General features: G+C 40.9%; 1 protein-coding gene across 1 annotated transcript in view; it reads right to left on the bottom strand.

Moving 5' to 3' along the window:
- Positions 1-2,259, bottom strand: part of LOC129635728 (uncharacterized) — an 81,823-nt gene extending 79,564 nt beyond the window's left edge. The window contains exon 1 of the mRNA XM_055558865.1: positions 2,184-2,259. Coding sequence (XP_055414840.1) covers positions 2,184-2,259 — 76 coding nt within the window. The remainder of the gene's footprint in view (positions 1-2,183) is intronic.
- Positions 2,260-14,450: the final 12,191 nt, after the last annotated feature.

Genomic DNA, 14,450 nt, shown 5'->3' with positions numbered 1-14,450 from the left:
AATCCCAGGGACGGGGAGCCTGGTGGGCTGCCGTCTCTGGGGTCGCACAGAGTCGGACATGACTGAAGTGACTTAGCAGCAGCAGCAGCTTATCACTTGAATCACACTCTAAATTTTCCATGGAAGAGCCTCAGTTTAGAGTTTTAAAACTTGTCTTCTGAAATTCTATATTCAGGATGGTTGGGGTCTCACATTTCTGGAATGACAAGATATATGCAGATAGCACATGAAGCATCTGGTCTTTTTTCCTAATTCTTAATTCATTCCGTATTCTCAAGCAGAGCCATAAAAGTTGCAAATTAGTGCCAAAAACGTACCTCCTGAAATAACCATTTTGCTTCCAGAATATATTAAATACCTGTAAGAATTTGACTTTACAGTTCCTCAGATGGCTAAAGTTGACATTATAAATATGGTAGGTATTTAGAGGGTATATCAAACTTCTAAATTTCATTTAAAAATTTTAAAGAACAGTGATTTATAACTATCATCCCAGTCAGTTGCCACCGTGATTGGTTCAAGGACGGGCAGGAATCTGAGGTCTCCCCCTCACCTCTCATCCATGGAAAAATTGTCTTCCACAAAACTGGTCCCTGGTGCCAAAAATGTAGGGGACCGCTGTCTTAGATCCCTGACCAATCCTTTGATGGGCCTGGAAATCCCACAAAGAAATGTTTTGGAGTTGCCCAGTCTGATCTGAAACACAAAAAGTTTATTCACTGTCCACCCACCTCCATCCCAGGCCAGACTATCCTGGGGAGGGAGGAAAAAACCAAGAACAGACAAATAAGACATAGGTAATGTCCATACCATATCATCAATGACCTACTTATGGCTTTGCTGCCCAAAGAGAGCTTTGTAGGCAACTGCTGGTTAATCTAAAGGCCTCAGTTCCTGTCAGGAATAGTTTACATGTTAGAGGAACCTGGACATTTTTGAGGCTGAATTCTTGGGGAAACAGGAATTTGGGGGTCATCAGCATGTCCATGTGGGGGGTGGGAGGTGCCAGAGGACCAACAAACCATGACGTGATTTCCAGGCATTCAGGGCTGAACATTTGAAAGCATCCCAACTTTGAACACATCCCAGATTGGTGGTAGTGGAGGGGGAGCAGAGAATTAGTGGGAAATGATAGTTTAGATGTTGGTTAAATAAACCCTAGATTGTCCAGTGGAATCTCCAAATATAAAATATCTCTTAGGCAACTTACATGAAATATTGTAATATCACAATATTGATATTAGAGTATCAGGGCTTCCCTGGTGGCTTAGCTGATAAAGAACCCACCTGCCAATGCAGGAGACTCAAGAGACACAGTTCAATCCCTGGGTCAGGGAGATCCTCTGGAGAAAGATATGGCAACCTGCTCCAGTATTCTTGACTGAAAAATCCCATGAACAGAGCAGTGGGCTACAGTCCATGGGGTTGCTACAGTCCTTGGACACAACTGAGCATGTGTGCTGAATAAAGGAGTATCAATAGTGAAGTGGAAACCTGAGGACCCAGTAGAATCAGAGACATGGAAGGTGACATGACCACTGCTTAATTAACAGTGTACATTAGAATAGTCCAGGGGACCTAGGGAACTCTGGCTTGTGGAGTTCCAAATAGCTGTGGAACCTGGAGATTTCAGTCTGGTAGGGGGCATGGGAACACAATTGTCCATTAGCAATAAGACTGACATCAAAGAAGTGAGGGAGCACGCTGCTCAGCTAGGTTGCCGTGGAGATGCCAGAGGCCTCATTTAGTTATGCTCTCAGAACAATATGATTAATTCCAGAGAAGGAGAAACTTGAAGTGTAACAAAGCTTGGTGAACTGGGAGAAGCTGAATGAGCCACCAAGGTAAACAGAACCTGTAGCCTGAAGGAAACCAGTTATGGTGACAACTTTCTATAACCAATTGACAGACAAAATATATCAAACCAATAATAAATTATGGGCAAATGCATATACTACCTCAAAGTACATAGCTATGAGTTTACGTGAATTGTCCCCCCACTTGAAGCTAGCGTTCCCTGGGAAATCGCCCTTGAGGGTTTGCCTATTTGGAATGCACAAGCTTTATTTTAAGCTTCCTGGTCCACTGAAAGGCCTCAATGACGAGAGTAATTACACTGCATGTCCATTTGTTGAAAGGATTGTCAAGCGAAACCTCAATACAACTGTGATTACATTCCTTACCTCCAAAAATCTCAAGCTTGTTGATCAGATTAATAATGAAAGGCGGCAGCTTCACCAAAGAAATCTCCTGACTCATGGGCACGAAATAAATCACCATCCAGAGCAGTTCAGATTCTCGAGACAATAAAGGAAGGGAAGAGACGGTTTTTTTAAGCTATGTGAACACACTTTTACTCCTCCTTTTCTATGTCCTCCATAGTTTTGAACTTTCTTTTGTTGTCTGAAAATATGGGGGGAAACATGTTTCTCCTTTGTTGTTGCTGTTGCATTAATAGTTAAGTCGTGTCCGACTCTTTTGTGACCCCATGGTCTATAACCCGCCAGGTTCGTCTGTCCAGGAAAGAATACTGGAATGGGGTGCCATTTCCTTCCCCAGGGGGTCTTCCCACCCCAGGGATCTAACTAAATCTCCCACATCTCCTGCATTGGCAGGTGGATTCTTTACCACTGAGCCATCTGGAAAACCATCCAAAGCAACGGAGATTCTCAGGAGAACAATAAAGGAAGGTAGAAGATGATTTTTAAGCTGTTTGAGTATACTTTTACTCTTTTTTCACATTCTCCATAATTTTGAATTTTCTTTGTGTGTGTGTGTGTGTGTGTTGGAATATCTTAGACACTTTTTATTTTATTTTTTGTTGTTGTCTAAAAATAGGGGGGGAAACATTTTTATCCTTTAGATTTTTTTAAAAACAATTTATCTCTTTAATGTTGATTTAAAAGACATTTATCAAGAATGTTCTCTGTGCCAGGCCTGTCTTAGATATATTTACCAGGAAAATCTGAACCAAATTAGGAATCATTTCTGAGCCATCTGGGATCATCTGCCCCCCTCACTTGGGGTGTGAGGGATAAACCTCAGTCAAGGGCTGAGTACACCCAAGAATGAACCTCAGTCAAGGTACACCCAAGAATGAGCAAAATTGCAATTACACAGGAGAAATCACAGACTATGAATTCAGATTAACAAAAGGTCACAGAGGTCACCAAGAACAAGGACAACGGAAATTGAACTGTGAAAGGGCCTCTTTGGAAGTGACACAATGGGGTGACATTGGAGCCTGTCAATACAAATGTTTTCAGACATCAGCCTCAGATACTTCAAAATCCCCCCTGGATGTTCTCTGCACATGTTAGGGTTTCTCTGATTCTGTTCATGCTCACCTCCAGAGGCAGGTGTCCAGTGACCCAGTCCAAAGAACACTGGGGGAGTAAAAGGAAAAATAGCTGCTCAGAAGAAGGTAGCTAACTACGAGTTGTGACTGACCGATCTACAACTGCCCCAATTTGCTGAAATATTTCTGCAAGCCAAAGAGAGGCCCATTTTCTCAGTTTTGATATTCATTCTTTGGTTGAATGTCACAATCATCTTGAGAGATTTTTAACAAATAGGCAGCTGAACCTCACCCCAGAACTGCTAGAATAAACTAGAACTGATATCAGAGAAATATGCTGAAAAGCAAGAGATAATGTCTGTTATCAGAGAGCCAAGGTAGTAAACTGTCTAGTTGTTCTGTAATTTCCATTGTTGCCACTGCTGCTGCTAAGTCACTTCAGTCGTGTCCGACTCTGTGTGACCCCATAGAAGGCAGCCCACCAGGCTCCCCCATCCCTGGGATTCTCCAGGCAAGAACACTGGAGTGGGTTGCCATTTCCTTCTCCAATGCATGAAAGTGAAAAGTGAAAGTGAAGTCTCTCAGTCGTGTCTGACTCTTAGTGACTCCATGGACTGCAGCCTACCAGGCTCCTCCATCCATGGAATTTTCCAGGCAAGAGTACTGGAGTGGGTTGATTGGATCCATATAGCCCAGTGTTTTGCTGCTTCCTGATGCAACAACCACATTATTCACCTCTGGATTTGCCATGATCCTGATCTTTAGCAAACAGAAGATGTACGTGGAATAATTAACAACAAAGATGGGAAAACTAAGTAAAATCTTCATTGACCAATACATTCCCCCACCAATAACTATTAGGAGTAGCCAATTAACACCAGTAATTAAACTACATTAGTCTTTATCAAATGCTTTTAATAGCCTTCTCAATGAGCACAAGCATTCATACAGTTCAGTTTGGAAAGTCTAGTTACACAGTTAGTGAGGTTATTCATTTTTGTCAGATCAATGACTTGGGCCCCTTATTTGCTTAAAAGGGATTGAACAATCTATTAACTCCAAAAACATTTCTAACAAGGAAATGTGCAATTGAAATCTAGCTTCGTTTATATATAGTGTCTCAACAGGCAGAAATCTATAGTGAATAAAGTTGAGGAGCAGCAAAGCACAAACTTAATTGGAAGGAGAAACAAAATTGCCAAGAAAGTGAAATGTCCATTAATCAAGAGTGGTTCTAGATGCTGAATGGTCTTGATTTCTAGATTGATTTTGAGGTAGAGAAGACTTGGCTTCATGCTAAGGCATCCATCCATGAAGGCTTCTTCTTCTGAAAATGATGTAATTAGAGCTGTGGTTTGGAAACTCTAGTCTGGTTTGGTCAAAGAATAAAGAAGAAAAAAGGAGACAAGGGATTGGTTAAGAAATTATTGCAGAAATGCAGTCACACTTAAAAATGTTAGAATAACAGGAAAAAGGATGATGAACTGCATACCCTGTATAAAGCCATTCTTGGGGATCTTTTTATGGTAATGATAAGAGAAACAGATTGCTCAATCTTTAAATTAATTTAATTTAAGTAAATTTAAATTAAGTAAATTTCTTTTTGAGGTAATCTTATTGATAAAGAAATTAAGGGAGAAAACCATGAGATGTCTGATCCATGTTTGATTTTTTTTATGTTTCTGAAAATCATATTTCTTCTCCTATATAGGAATCATAAACATATTTTAAAAATAAATGTCCTCCTTATTATTTGTGTAATGGCTTATCTCAAAAAATTAACTACTGTTTGCTATTAACTACTTTTGTAACCTTTGTTACAATTTTTATTTATTACACTAATCATGTAATGCAAATGAAAGATAGTACATACATACAAGTTTTACAAAAAGACTAAATAATTAATCCTCAGGAATCCTGAGATGTGCTGTGTGATCTTCATTTCATTTATTCATTGTGCCGTCGATACTAAAGCCTTTGAAGTAAAATTTAAAGATATATCCTTAAATTTTATTAATTGCTTGATAAAATACATGTCCATATAAAATTTTTCTATAAAAACTAAATATATAACTAAAATATAACAAGGTTTTGTTTATTCTTTATATTCTAATAAAGGCTCTTTCAGAATGCAGTCAAAAGGGGGAAGTTAGTTTCTTCTGTAAAGAAGTGATAAACTTAACTAAGAGACAGTGTGATCCATGAGAAACTTACCTGTCTTTCTGCCTTTGTCAAAGCTACTGAAAAGTAGGAGTAAGTGACTTCATTCAATAGAGGAGACTTTTAAAGTGTACTTTCTGGTAAAATGATCTCTGTTGATTCCCCAACTTTTCTTACTTTGAGGGAACCCTTCATCTACTTTCTAATTTTAATGGCAGCTGCCCTATTGCCTGTGTATTCTAAATGTGTGATGACTTGCTTATTTGAAAGAGTCAGGAACAGGCAGGAATGAGAGGAGAGGGGGGGTTTCGATGTCAGACATTCCAAATATAAAGAGTATTGTGATCTTTAGGGCAGGAGAGAGATGAAATTCTGAAAAATGAAAATTCTGAAAAATAAAACTTTGAACTATATTGCTGGAAGTAGCAAAACTATAAAGTATGAATATATGGAATTTGAATAATACATCAAGTGAATAAACTCCTTTGGGAGGGTTACATAGGTTACAAAGGGTTTCACTTTCACTTTCACTTCGTTGCACCTTCTCTATTCCACACAGTGTAAGGCACTTTACAAGTTCAATGTCTTGTTAAGTAACTGAAGGAAACATTAGCACATGCCTTTGTATTAAGTTAAATTTATTTAGGACCATCCACTTCCAGTAATATCAAAACATATATTCTGTTATGTCTGTTAACATTTTCTTTTCACTGTCCAAGAAAGAAGGTTTATATTGATTAGGTTTCATAAATATCCTGTTAACTCTAATTTCAAAGCATGCAAACTATATGAACTGGAAGTATTAATCTTATTACTTACAAATTCCTATGTCTTGCATTATCAATTCAATTCTTATTCTTGAGGGCTCCAAAAAATTTAGAACAATGGTGTTGTTTAATATTATAACTTCTTACCTTTCTTTGAATAAAAAGAATGACACACAGATGCTAATTTTTTTTTCTCTTATTAAAAGCTAATTAAGAAATCCCTACTGAAAGTTTTATATTTAAATGCCTAGTTCTTTGGAGAGGCATATGAGTCACCCAGAAATAAGAAATGAAGAACAGCATCGATAGCCCTAAGACCTAGGCAAATGTTCCTAAATCTGTGATTACTAGAAAATATAATAATTCTCTAAGGAGAAGAAATCATTCAAAACCAATGTTTAATTCCCTAAGTGTGCTACTCAAGAAAGACTCAATGAGCCATGTGGAATACTTAATTATTTTATCATAAAGTACACAGTTTATGATACATTCTGAGATAATTCAGAAGAGACTCTTACCTTTCAGAAGGAATAAAATTTCCATTCATTTATCCTCTAGCTGTGTGAACAGCATTATTAAGTCAATTTATCAAGTGATTAAATAGTATCATGTGTGATGGTGTGATAAATGGAGAAATTAAATATAAAGAGTAAAAGTATGCCTTAAACCTTAAACATATTATTCCCTTTGGGCTGGTGTAATTAAAGTCTATGGCCAAAAATAAATAAATAAATAAATTCTGGTAAAAGCCTGATAGAAGCTAAGTTCAGAAGTCATGTTTCCAATCATTTTTGCCCTTATTTTTAAAGGGAGGATCTACTTTATTTACATAGAGTAGCTGTATCATAAAATATCCCTTCTCTAATAGAGGCTTATTAAAAGAGCTAATGATCTCTGCAGTGCATTTGTGAAAAAAGTTAAGTTAAGTGGCGTGTTCAGTGTAGACGCACAACTAGCACTCAGCCGGCAGCCACTGGTCTAACAGTAATGCTTGTCCAAGCCTCCAATCTGCTCTTGCTTAGTTGCACACTCTATGAAACATTTTGATTATTATCCTTGTGTACTAGCATTTTGAGATAAGTATCTTCTCCAAAGCACTTTTATAGCATGAAATGGTTCACACAAAAACATTTTCTCCCAAAGACTTTATTTACACAACTGCTCTAAGTTCAAAAATCAAAAAATGGGCCAAAGAACTAAATAGACATTTCTCCAAAGAAGACATACAGATAGCTAACAAACACATGAAAAAATGCTCAACATCACTCATTATCAGAGAAATGCAAATCAAAACCACTATGAGGTACCATTTCACACCAGTCAGAATGGCTGCGATCCAAAAGTCTACAAGTAATAAATGCTGGAGAGGGCGTGGAGAAAAGAGAACCCTTTTACACTGTTGGTGGGAATGCAAACTAGTACAGCCACTATGGAGAACAGTGTGGAGATTCCTTAAAAAACTGGAAATAGAACTGCCTTATGATCCAGCAATCCCACTGCTGGGCATACACACTGAGGAAACCAGAAGGGAAAGAGACACGTGTACCCCAGTGTTCATCGCAGCACTGTTTATAATAGCCAGGACATGGAAGCAACCTAGATGTCCATCAGCAGATGAATGGATAAGAAAGCTGTGGTACATATACACAATGGAGTATTACTCAGCCATTAAAAAGAATACATTTGAATCAGTTCTAATGAGGTGGATGAAACTGGAGCCTATTATACAGAGTGAAGTAAGCCAGAAACAAAAACACCAATACAGTATACTAACGCATATATATGGAATTTAGAAAGATGGTAATAATAACCCTGTGTACGAGACAGCAAAAGAGACAGATGTATAGAACAGTCTTATGGACTCTGTGGGAGAGGGAGAGGGTGAGAAGATTTGGGAGAATGGCATTGAAACATGTAAAATATCATGTATGAAACGAATCGCCAGTCCAGGTTCGATGAATGATACTGGATGCTTGGGGCTGGTGCACTGGGATGACCCAGAGGGACGGTATGGGGAGGGAGGAGGCAGGAGGGTTCAGGATGGGGAACACATGTATACCTGTGGCGGATTCATTTTCATGTTTGGCAAAACTAATACAATTATGTAAAGTTTAAAAATAAAAATTAAAAAATCAATAAATCTTTACTGAAATATCTGTGTGAACGATCCACTAGATACAGGTAATAAAGGCAAATAAGACATCTGCTCTGCCATAAAAAATGACTTTATAATCTAGTACAGAGTTTCTCAAAGCAGCACTACTGACATTCTTTGTCATAGAGGTCTGCCCTATTTTGTGTAGGATGTCTAGCATCTAGAGGAGGAAATGATAATCACTCCAGTATTCTTGCCTGGAAAATCCCATGGACAGAGGAGCCTAGCAGGCTATAGTCCATGGTGTTGCAGAGTTGGACATGACCGAGTGATTGAGAATGGGCATATATCTGGCAGCATCCATGGCCTCTACCCAACCCATGCCAGGAATATACCTCATCTCCAACTCAGATCAGATCAGATCAGATCAGTCGCTCAGTCGTGTTCGACTCTGCGACCCCATGAATCGCAGCACGCCAGGCCTCCCTGTCCATCACCAACTCCCGGAGTTCACTGAGACTCACGTCCATTGAGTCAGCCATGCCATCCAGCCATCTCATCCTCTGTCGTCCCCTTCTCCTCCTGCCCCCAATCCCTCCCAGCATCAGAGTCTTTTCCAATGAGTCAGCTCTTCGCATGAGGTGGCCAAAGTACTGGAGTTTCAGCCTCAACATCATTCCTTCCAAAGAAATCCCAGGGCTCATCTCCTTCAGAATGGACTGGTTGGATCTCTTTGCAGTCCAAGGGACTCTCAAGAGTCTTCTCCAACACCACAGTTCAAAAGCATCAATTCTTTGGCACTCAGCCTTCTTCACAGTCCAACTCTCACATCCATACATGACCACTAGAAAAACCATAGCCTTGACTAGATGGACCTTTGTTGGCAAAGTAATGTCTCTGCTTTTGAATATGCTATCTAGGTTGGTCATAACTTTCCTTCCAAGGAGTAAGCGTCTTTTAATTTCATGGCTGCAGTCACCATCTGCAGTGATTTTGGAGCCCAGAAAAATAAAGTCTGACACTGTTTCCACTGTTTCCCCATCTATTTCCCATGAAGTGATGGGACCGGATGCCATGATCTTTGTTTTCTGAATGTTGAGCTTTAAGCCAACTTTTTCACTCTCCACTTTCACTTTCATCAAGAGGCTTTTGCGTTCCTCTTCATTTTCTGCCATAAGGGTGGTGTCATCTGCATACCTGAGGTTATTGATATTTCTCCCTGAAATCTTGATTCCAGCTTGTGTTTCTTCCAGTCCAGCGTTTCTCATGATGTACTCTGCATAGAAGTTAAATAAACAGGGTGACAATATACAGCCTTGACGTACTCCTTTTCCTATTTGGAACCAGTCTGTTGTTCCATGTCCAGTTCTAACTGTTGCTTCCTGACCTGCATACAAATTTCTCAAGAGGCAGATCAGGTGGTCTGGTATTCCCATCTCTTTCAGAATTCTCCACAGTTTATTGTGATCCACACAGTCAAAGGCTTTGGCATAGTCAATAAAGCAGAAAGAGATGTTTTTCTGGAACTCTCTTGCTTTTTCCATGATCCAGCGGATGTTGGCTATTTGATCTCTGGTTCCTCTGCCTTTTCTAAAACCAGCTTGAACATCTGGAAGTTCACGGTTCACATATTGCTGAAGCCTGGCTTGGAGAATTTTGAGCATTACTTGACTAGTGTGTGAGATGAGTGCAATTGTACGGTAGTTTGAGCATTCTTTGGCATTGCCTTTCTTAGGAATTGGAATGAAAACTGACCTTTTCCAGTCCTGTGGCCACTGCTGAGTTTTCCAAATTTGCTGGCATATTGAGTGCAGCACTTTCACAGCATCATCTTTCAGGATTTGAAATAGCTCAACTGGAATTCCATCACCTCCACTAGCTTTGTTCGTAGTGATGCTTTCTAAGGCCCACTTGACTTCACATTCCAAGATGTCTGGCTCTAGGTCAGTGACCACACCATCGTGATTATCTGACTCATGAAGATCTTTTTTGTGCAGTTCTTCTGTGTATTCTTGCCACCTCTTCTTAATATCTTCTGCTTCTGTTAGGTCCATACCATTTCTGTCCTTTATCGAGCCCATCTTTGCATGAAATGTTCCCTTGGTATCTCTAATTTTCTTGAAGAGATCCCTAGTCTTTCCCATTCTGTTATTTTCCTCTATTTCTTTGCATTGATTGCTGAGGAAGGCTTTCTTATCTCTTCTTGCTATTTTTTGGAACTGTGCGTTCAGATGCTTATATCTTTCCTTTTCTCCTTTGCTTTTCGCTTCTCTTCTTTTCACAGCTATTTGTAAGGCCTCCCCAGACAGCCATTTTGCTTTTTTGCATTTCTTTTCCACGGGGATGGTCTTGATCCCTGTCTCCTGTACAATGTCACAAACCTCATTCCATAGTTCATCAGGCACTCTATCAGATCTAGGCCCTTAAATCTATTTCTCACTTCCACTGTATAATCATAAGGGATTTGATTTAGGTCATACCTGAATGGTCTAGTGGTTTTCCCTACTTTCTTAAATTCCAGTCTGAATTTGGCAATAAGGAGTTCATGGTCTGAGCCACAGTCAGCTCCAGGTCTTGTTTTTACTGACTGATTAGAGCTTCTCCATCTTTGGCTGCAAAGAATATAATCAATCTGATTTCGGTGTTGACCATCTGGTGATGTCCATGTGTAGAGTCTTCTCTTGTGTTGTTGGAAGAGGGTGTTTGCTATGACCAGTGCATTTTCTTGGCAAAACTCTATTAGTCTTTGCCCTGCTTCATTCCGTATTCCAAGGCCAAATTTGCCTGTTACTTCAGGTGTTTCTTGACTTCCTACTTTTGCATTCCAGTCCCCTATAATGAAAAGGACATCTTTTTTGGGTGTTAGTTCTAAAAGGTCTTGTAGGTCTTTATAGAACCGTTCAACTTCAGCTTCTTCAGCGTTACTGGTTGGGGCATAGACTTGGATCACTGTGATATTGAATGGTTTGCCTTGGAAATGAACAGAGATCATTCTGTCGTTTTTGAGATTGCATCCAAGTACTGCATTTCGGACTCTTTTGTTGACCATGATGGCCACTCCATTTCTTCTGAGGGATTCCTGCCCACAGTAGTAGATATAATGGTCATCTGAGTTAAATTCACCCATTTCAGTCCATTTGAGTTCGCTGATTCCTAGAATGTCGACATTCACTCTTGCCATCTCTTGTTTGACCACTTCCAATTTGCCTTGATTCATGGAGCTGACATTCCAGTTTCCTATGCAATATTGCTCTTTACAGCATCGGACCTTGCTTCTATCACCAGTCACATCCACAACTGGGTATTCTTTTTGCTTTGGCTCCATCCCTTCATTCTTTCTGGAGTTATTTCTCCACTGATCTCTAGTAGCATATTGGGCACCTACTGACCTGGGGAGTTTCTCTTTCAGTATCCTATCATTTTGCCATTTCATACTATTCATGGGGTTCTCAAGGCAAGAATACTGAAGTGGTTTGCCATTCCCTTCTCCAGTGGACCACATTCTGTCAGATCCCTCCACCATGACCCGCCCGTCTTGGGTTGCCCCACGGGCATGGTTTAGTTTCATTGAGTTAGACAAAGCTGTGGTCCTAGTGTGATTAGATTGACTAGTTTTCTGTGAGTATGGTTTTAGTGTGTTTGCCCTCTGATGCCCTCTTGCAACACCTACCGTCTTACTTGGGTTTCTCTTACCTTGGACGTGGGGAATCTCTTCACGGCTGCTCCAGCATAGTGCAGCCATTGCTCCTTACCTTGGACGAAGGGTATCTCCTCACTGCCACCGTTCCTGACCTTCAACGTGGGATAGCTCCTCTAGGCCCTCCTGCGCCCGCGCAGCCACGGGTCCTTGGACATGGGGTTGCTCCTCCCGGCCGCCGCCCTTGGCCTCGGGCTTGGGCCGTGGGGTATCTCCTCCCAGCCGCCGCCCCTGACCTCAGACGCAGGGTAACTCCTCTCGTCGCGGCCCCTGACCTCGGACGCTGGGTATCTCCTCCCGGCCGCTGCCCCTGACCTCGGACGCAGGGTAACTCCTCTAGTCGTCTCCCCTGACCTCGGGACGCTGGGTATCTCCTCTCGGCCGCCCCCCCTGACCTCGGACGTAGGGTAGCTCCTCTCATTGCCACCCCTGACCTCGGACGCTGGGTATCTCCTCTCGGCCCTCCCCCTGACCTAGGACGCGGGGTAGTTCCTCTCATCGCCACCCCTGACCTCGGACGCTGGGTATCTCCTCTGGGCCCTCCCCCCGACCTCGGACGGGGGGTAGCTCCGCTCGGCTGTTCCTGTGCCCTCACAGTCTGGTACTCTCGGCCGCTGCCCCTGACCTCTGACGTTGGGTAACTCCTCTTGGCCGCGCCCTTCGGGCATCTCCAACTATGATAACCAACTATGATAACCCCAAACATCTTATCAATGTTCCCTGAGAGTCATTATAGCCTACACTTGTGAACCTGTAGTCTATCACATGAGACAAGGAAGAAATAAACTATTAAAATTCAAAAACTGTAAATGTTCAAAAGAGAAATTCTAAGTGCTGCTGGAAGAAAGGTGTGGGTACAGAGAGGAAGTGTTCTGTTCAGTTACTGAGAACCACAAAGTGGACTGAAAAAATGGTTGGAATTTTTACAGGTAGAGAGGGGGTACCTAGGGCATCAAAGTTGCTTTAAAACTTCCAGTGAGGAAGTCATTCAGTCTAAGTCCATCTTTGTCACAGAGAGTCTTAAAGTACAATTCAGAAAGGACCCCGATGCTGGGAAAGATTGAAGGCAGGCGGAGAAGGGGATGACATGGTTGGATGTCATCACTGACAAAATGCACATGAGTTTGATAGTGAAGGTCAGGGAAGCCTGGCCTGCTGCAGTCCATGGAGTCACAAACAGTTGGACAGGACTGAGCAACTGCACAACAAACAGCAACAACAATTTAAAGGTTTTATCCTACATTTTACTTCACTATGCCGTCAGTTCTGTCTTACCTTTTATAACCATCATAGGAGCATTTCTTAAACTTAAATTTGTGCTTCCCAATCCAACTCTAGTCCTGTATCCCGCATTGTAGGCAGACACTTTATCATCTGAGCCACCAGGGAAGATCCAGTCCTGTATTTAGCATTGCTATTTATCATGTAATAGCAATATTAACTGTGCATCTATCATAGTTTTAAGTATTCTATGTGATATAATACTTATAATAACTGTATGTGTAAAGTATTCATATTATCTTCATTTTACCAATAAGGAAAATGAATTACCAAATGTCTCATTCAAATTGCCCACTTAGGTAACAAACCCTGAGTTGGGATTTGAACCCAGGCCACATGGCTCCATCACATATCTTTAATCACTTTGATACCCAAGTAAATAAATATTCCTACTTTCTTCGGTGTCATCACTGATCAAGGCACAGCTCAATCCAGCCTCAAAATCACCCCCTAGAGTGGCTTACAATGTGTGACTTGAATATCCTATGAAATCAATGTGTGAAGACAAATGCATTTCAAACAATATTATTTAAAGTCATTAAGACTAACTTACTAGCCTAAAATCACCTGTATAATATTGTATTAACCTTGGTAATAATTTTGTGCCTCGGGACATGACAAGCACCACTGACCTCATTTTGCATGCTGTCAACCTAGAGAAATGGGAATGTGAGTGATTGTCTGAATTTTCAGACACCAGGTGTGAAAGGAGGATTAGGACACAAATTTTCTAAAATTTCTGTGATCAGCTTAACACTGCACTGCCTCCTACACTTACCCAACAGAATTCTGTGGTTTCAAGACTTTAGCACCCAAGGTAAACTTTATTTATCTATCTTTTCTCATTGTCATCTTTTCCTCTTTCACTGCAATTTTCTTTAGTCACTCAACTTTGTTTCAGAGCCTTATAAATTCCTTCCTCAGCAAAAAGCCTCCTTTCAGCACATTTTAACTTCCCAACCAGGCTTTCCTTTCCCGATTTTCCTGTGGTTTCTTTGAAGGACACTATCTTTAAAGACCTACCCCACTATTTGTGCATGTGTGTGTGTGTGCACATGCTAAGTTGCTTCAGTTGTGTCCCACTCTGTAAGATCCTGTGGGCTGTAGCCCACCAGACTCCTCTGTCCATAGGATTCTCCATACAAGAATACT

This window comes from Bubalus kerabau, chromosome 21 (assembly GCF_029407905.1).
Source record: "Bubalus kerabau isolate K-KA32 ecotype Philippines breed swamp buffalo chromosome 21, PCC_UOA_SB_1v2, whole genome shotgun sequence".
Taxonomy (NCBI): domain Eukaryota; kingdom Metazoa; phylum Chordata; class Mammalia; order Artiodactyla; family Bovidae; genus Bubalus; species Bubalus kerabau.
Note: the sequence above shows the minus strand (reverse complement) of the source record. Positions and strands in the feature narration are given on the sequence as shown.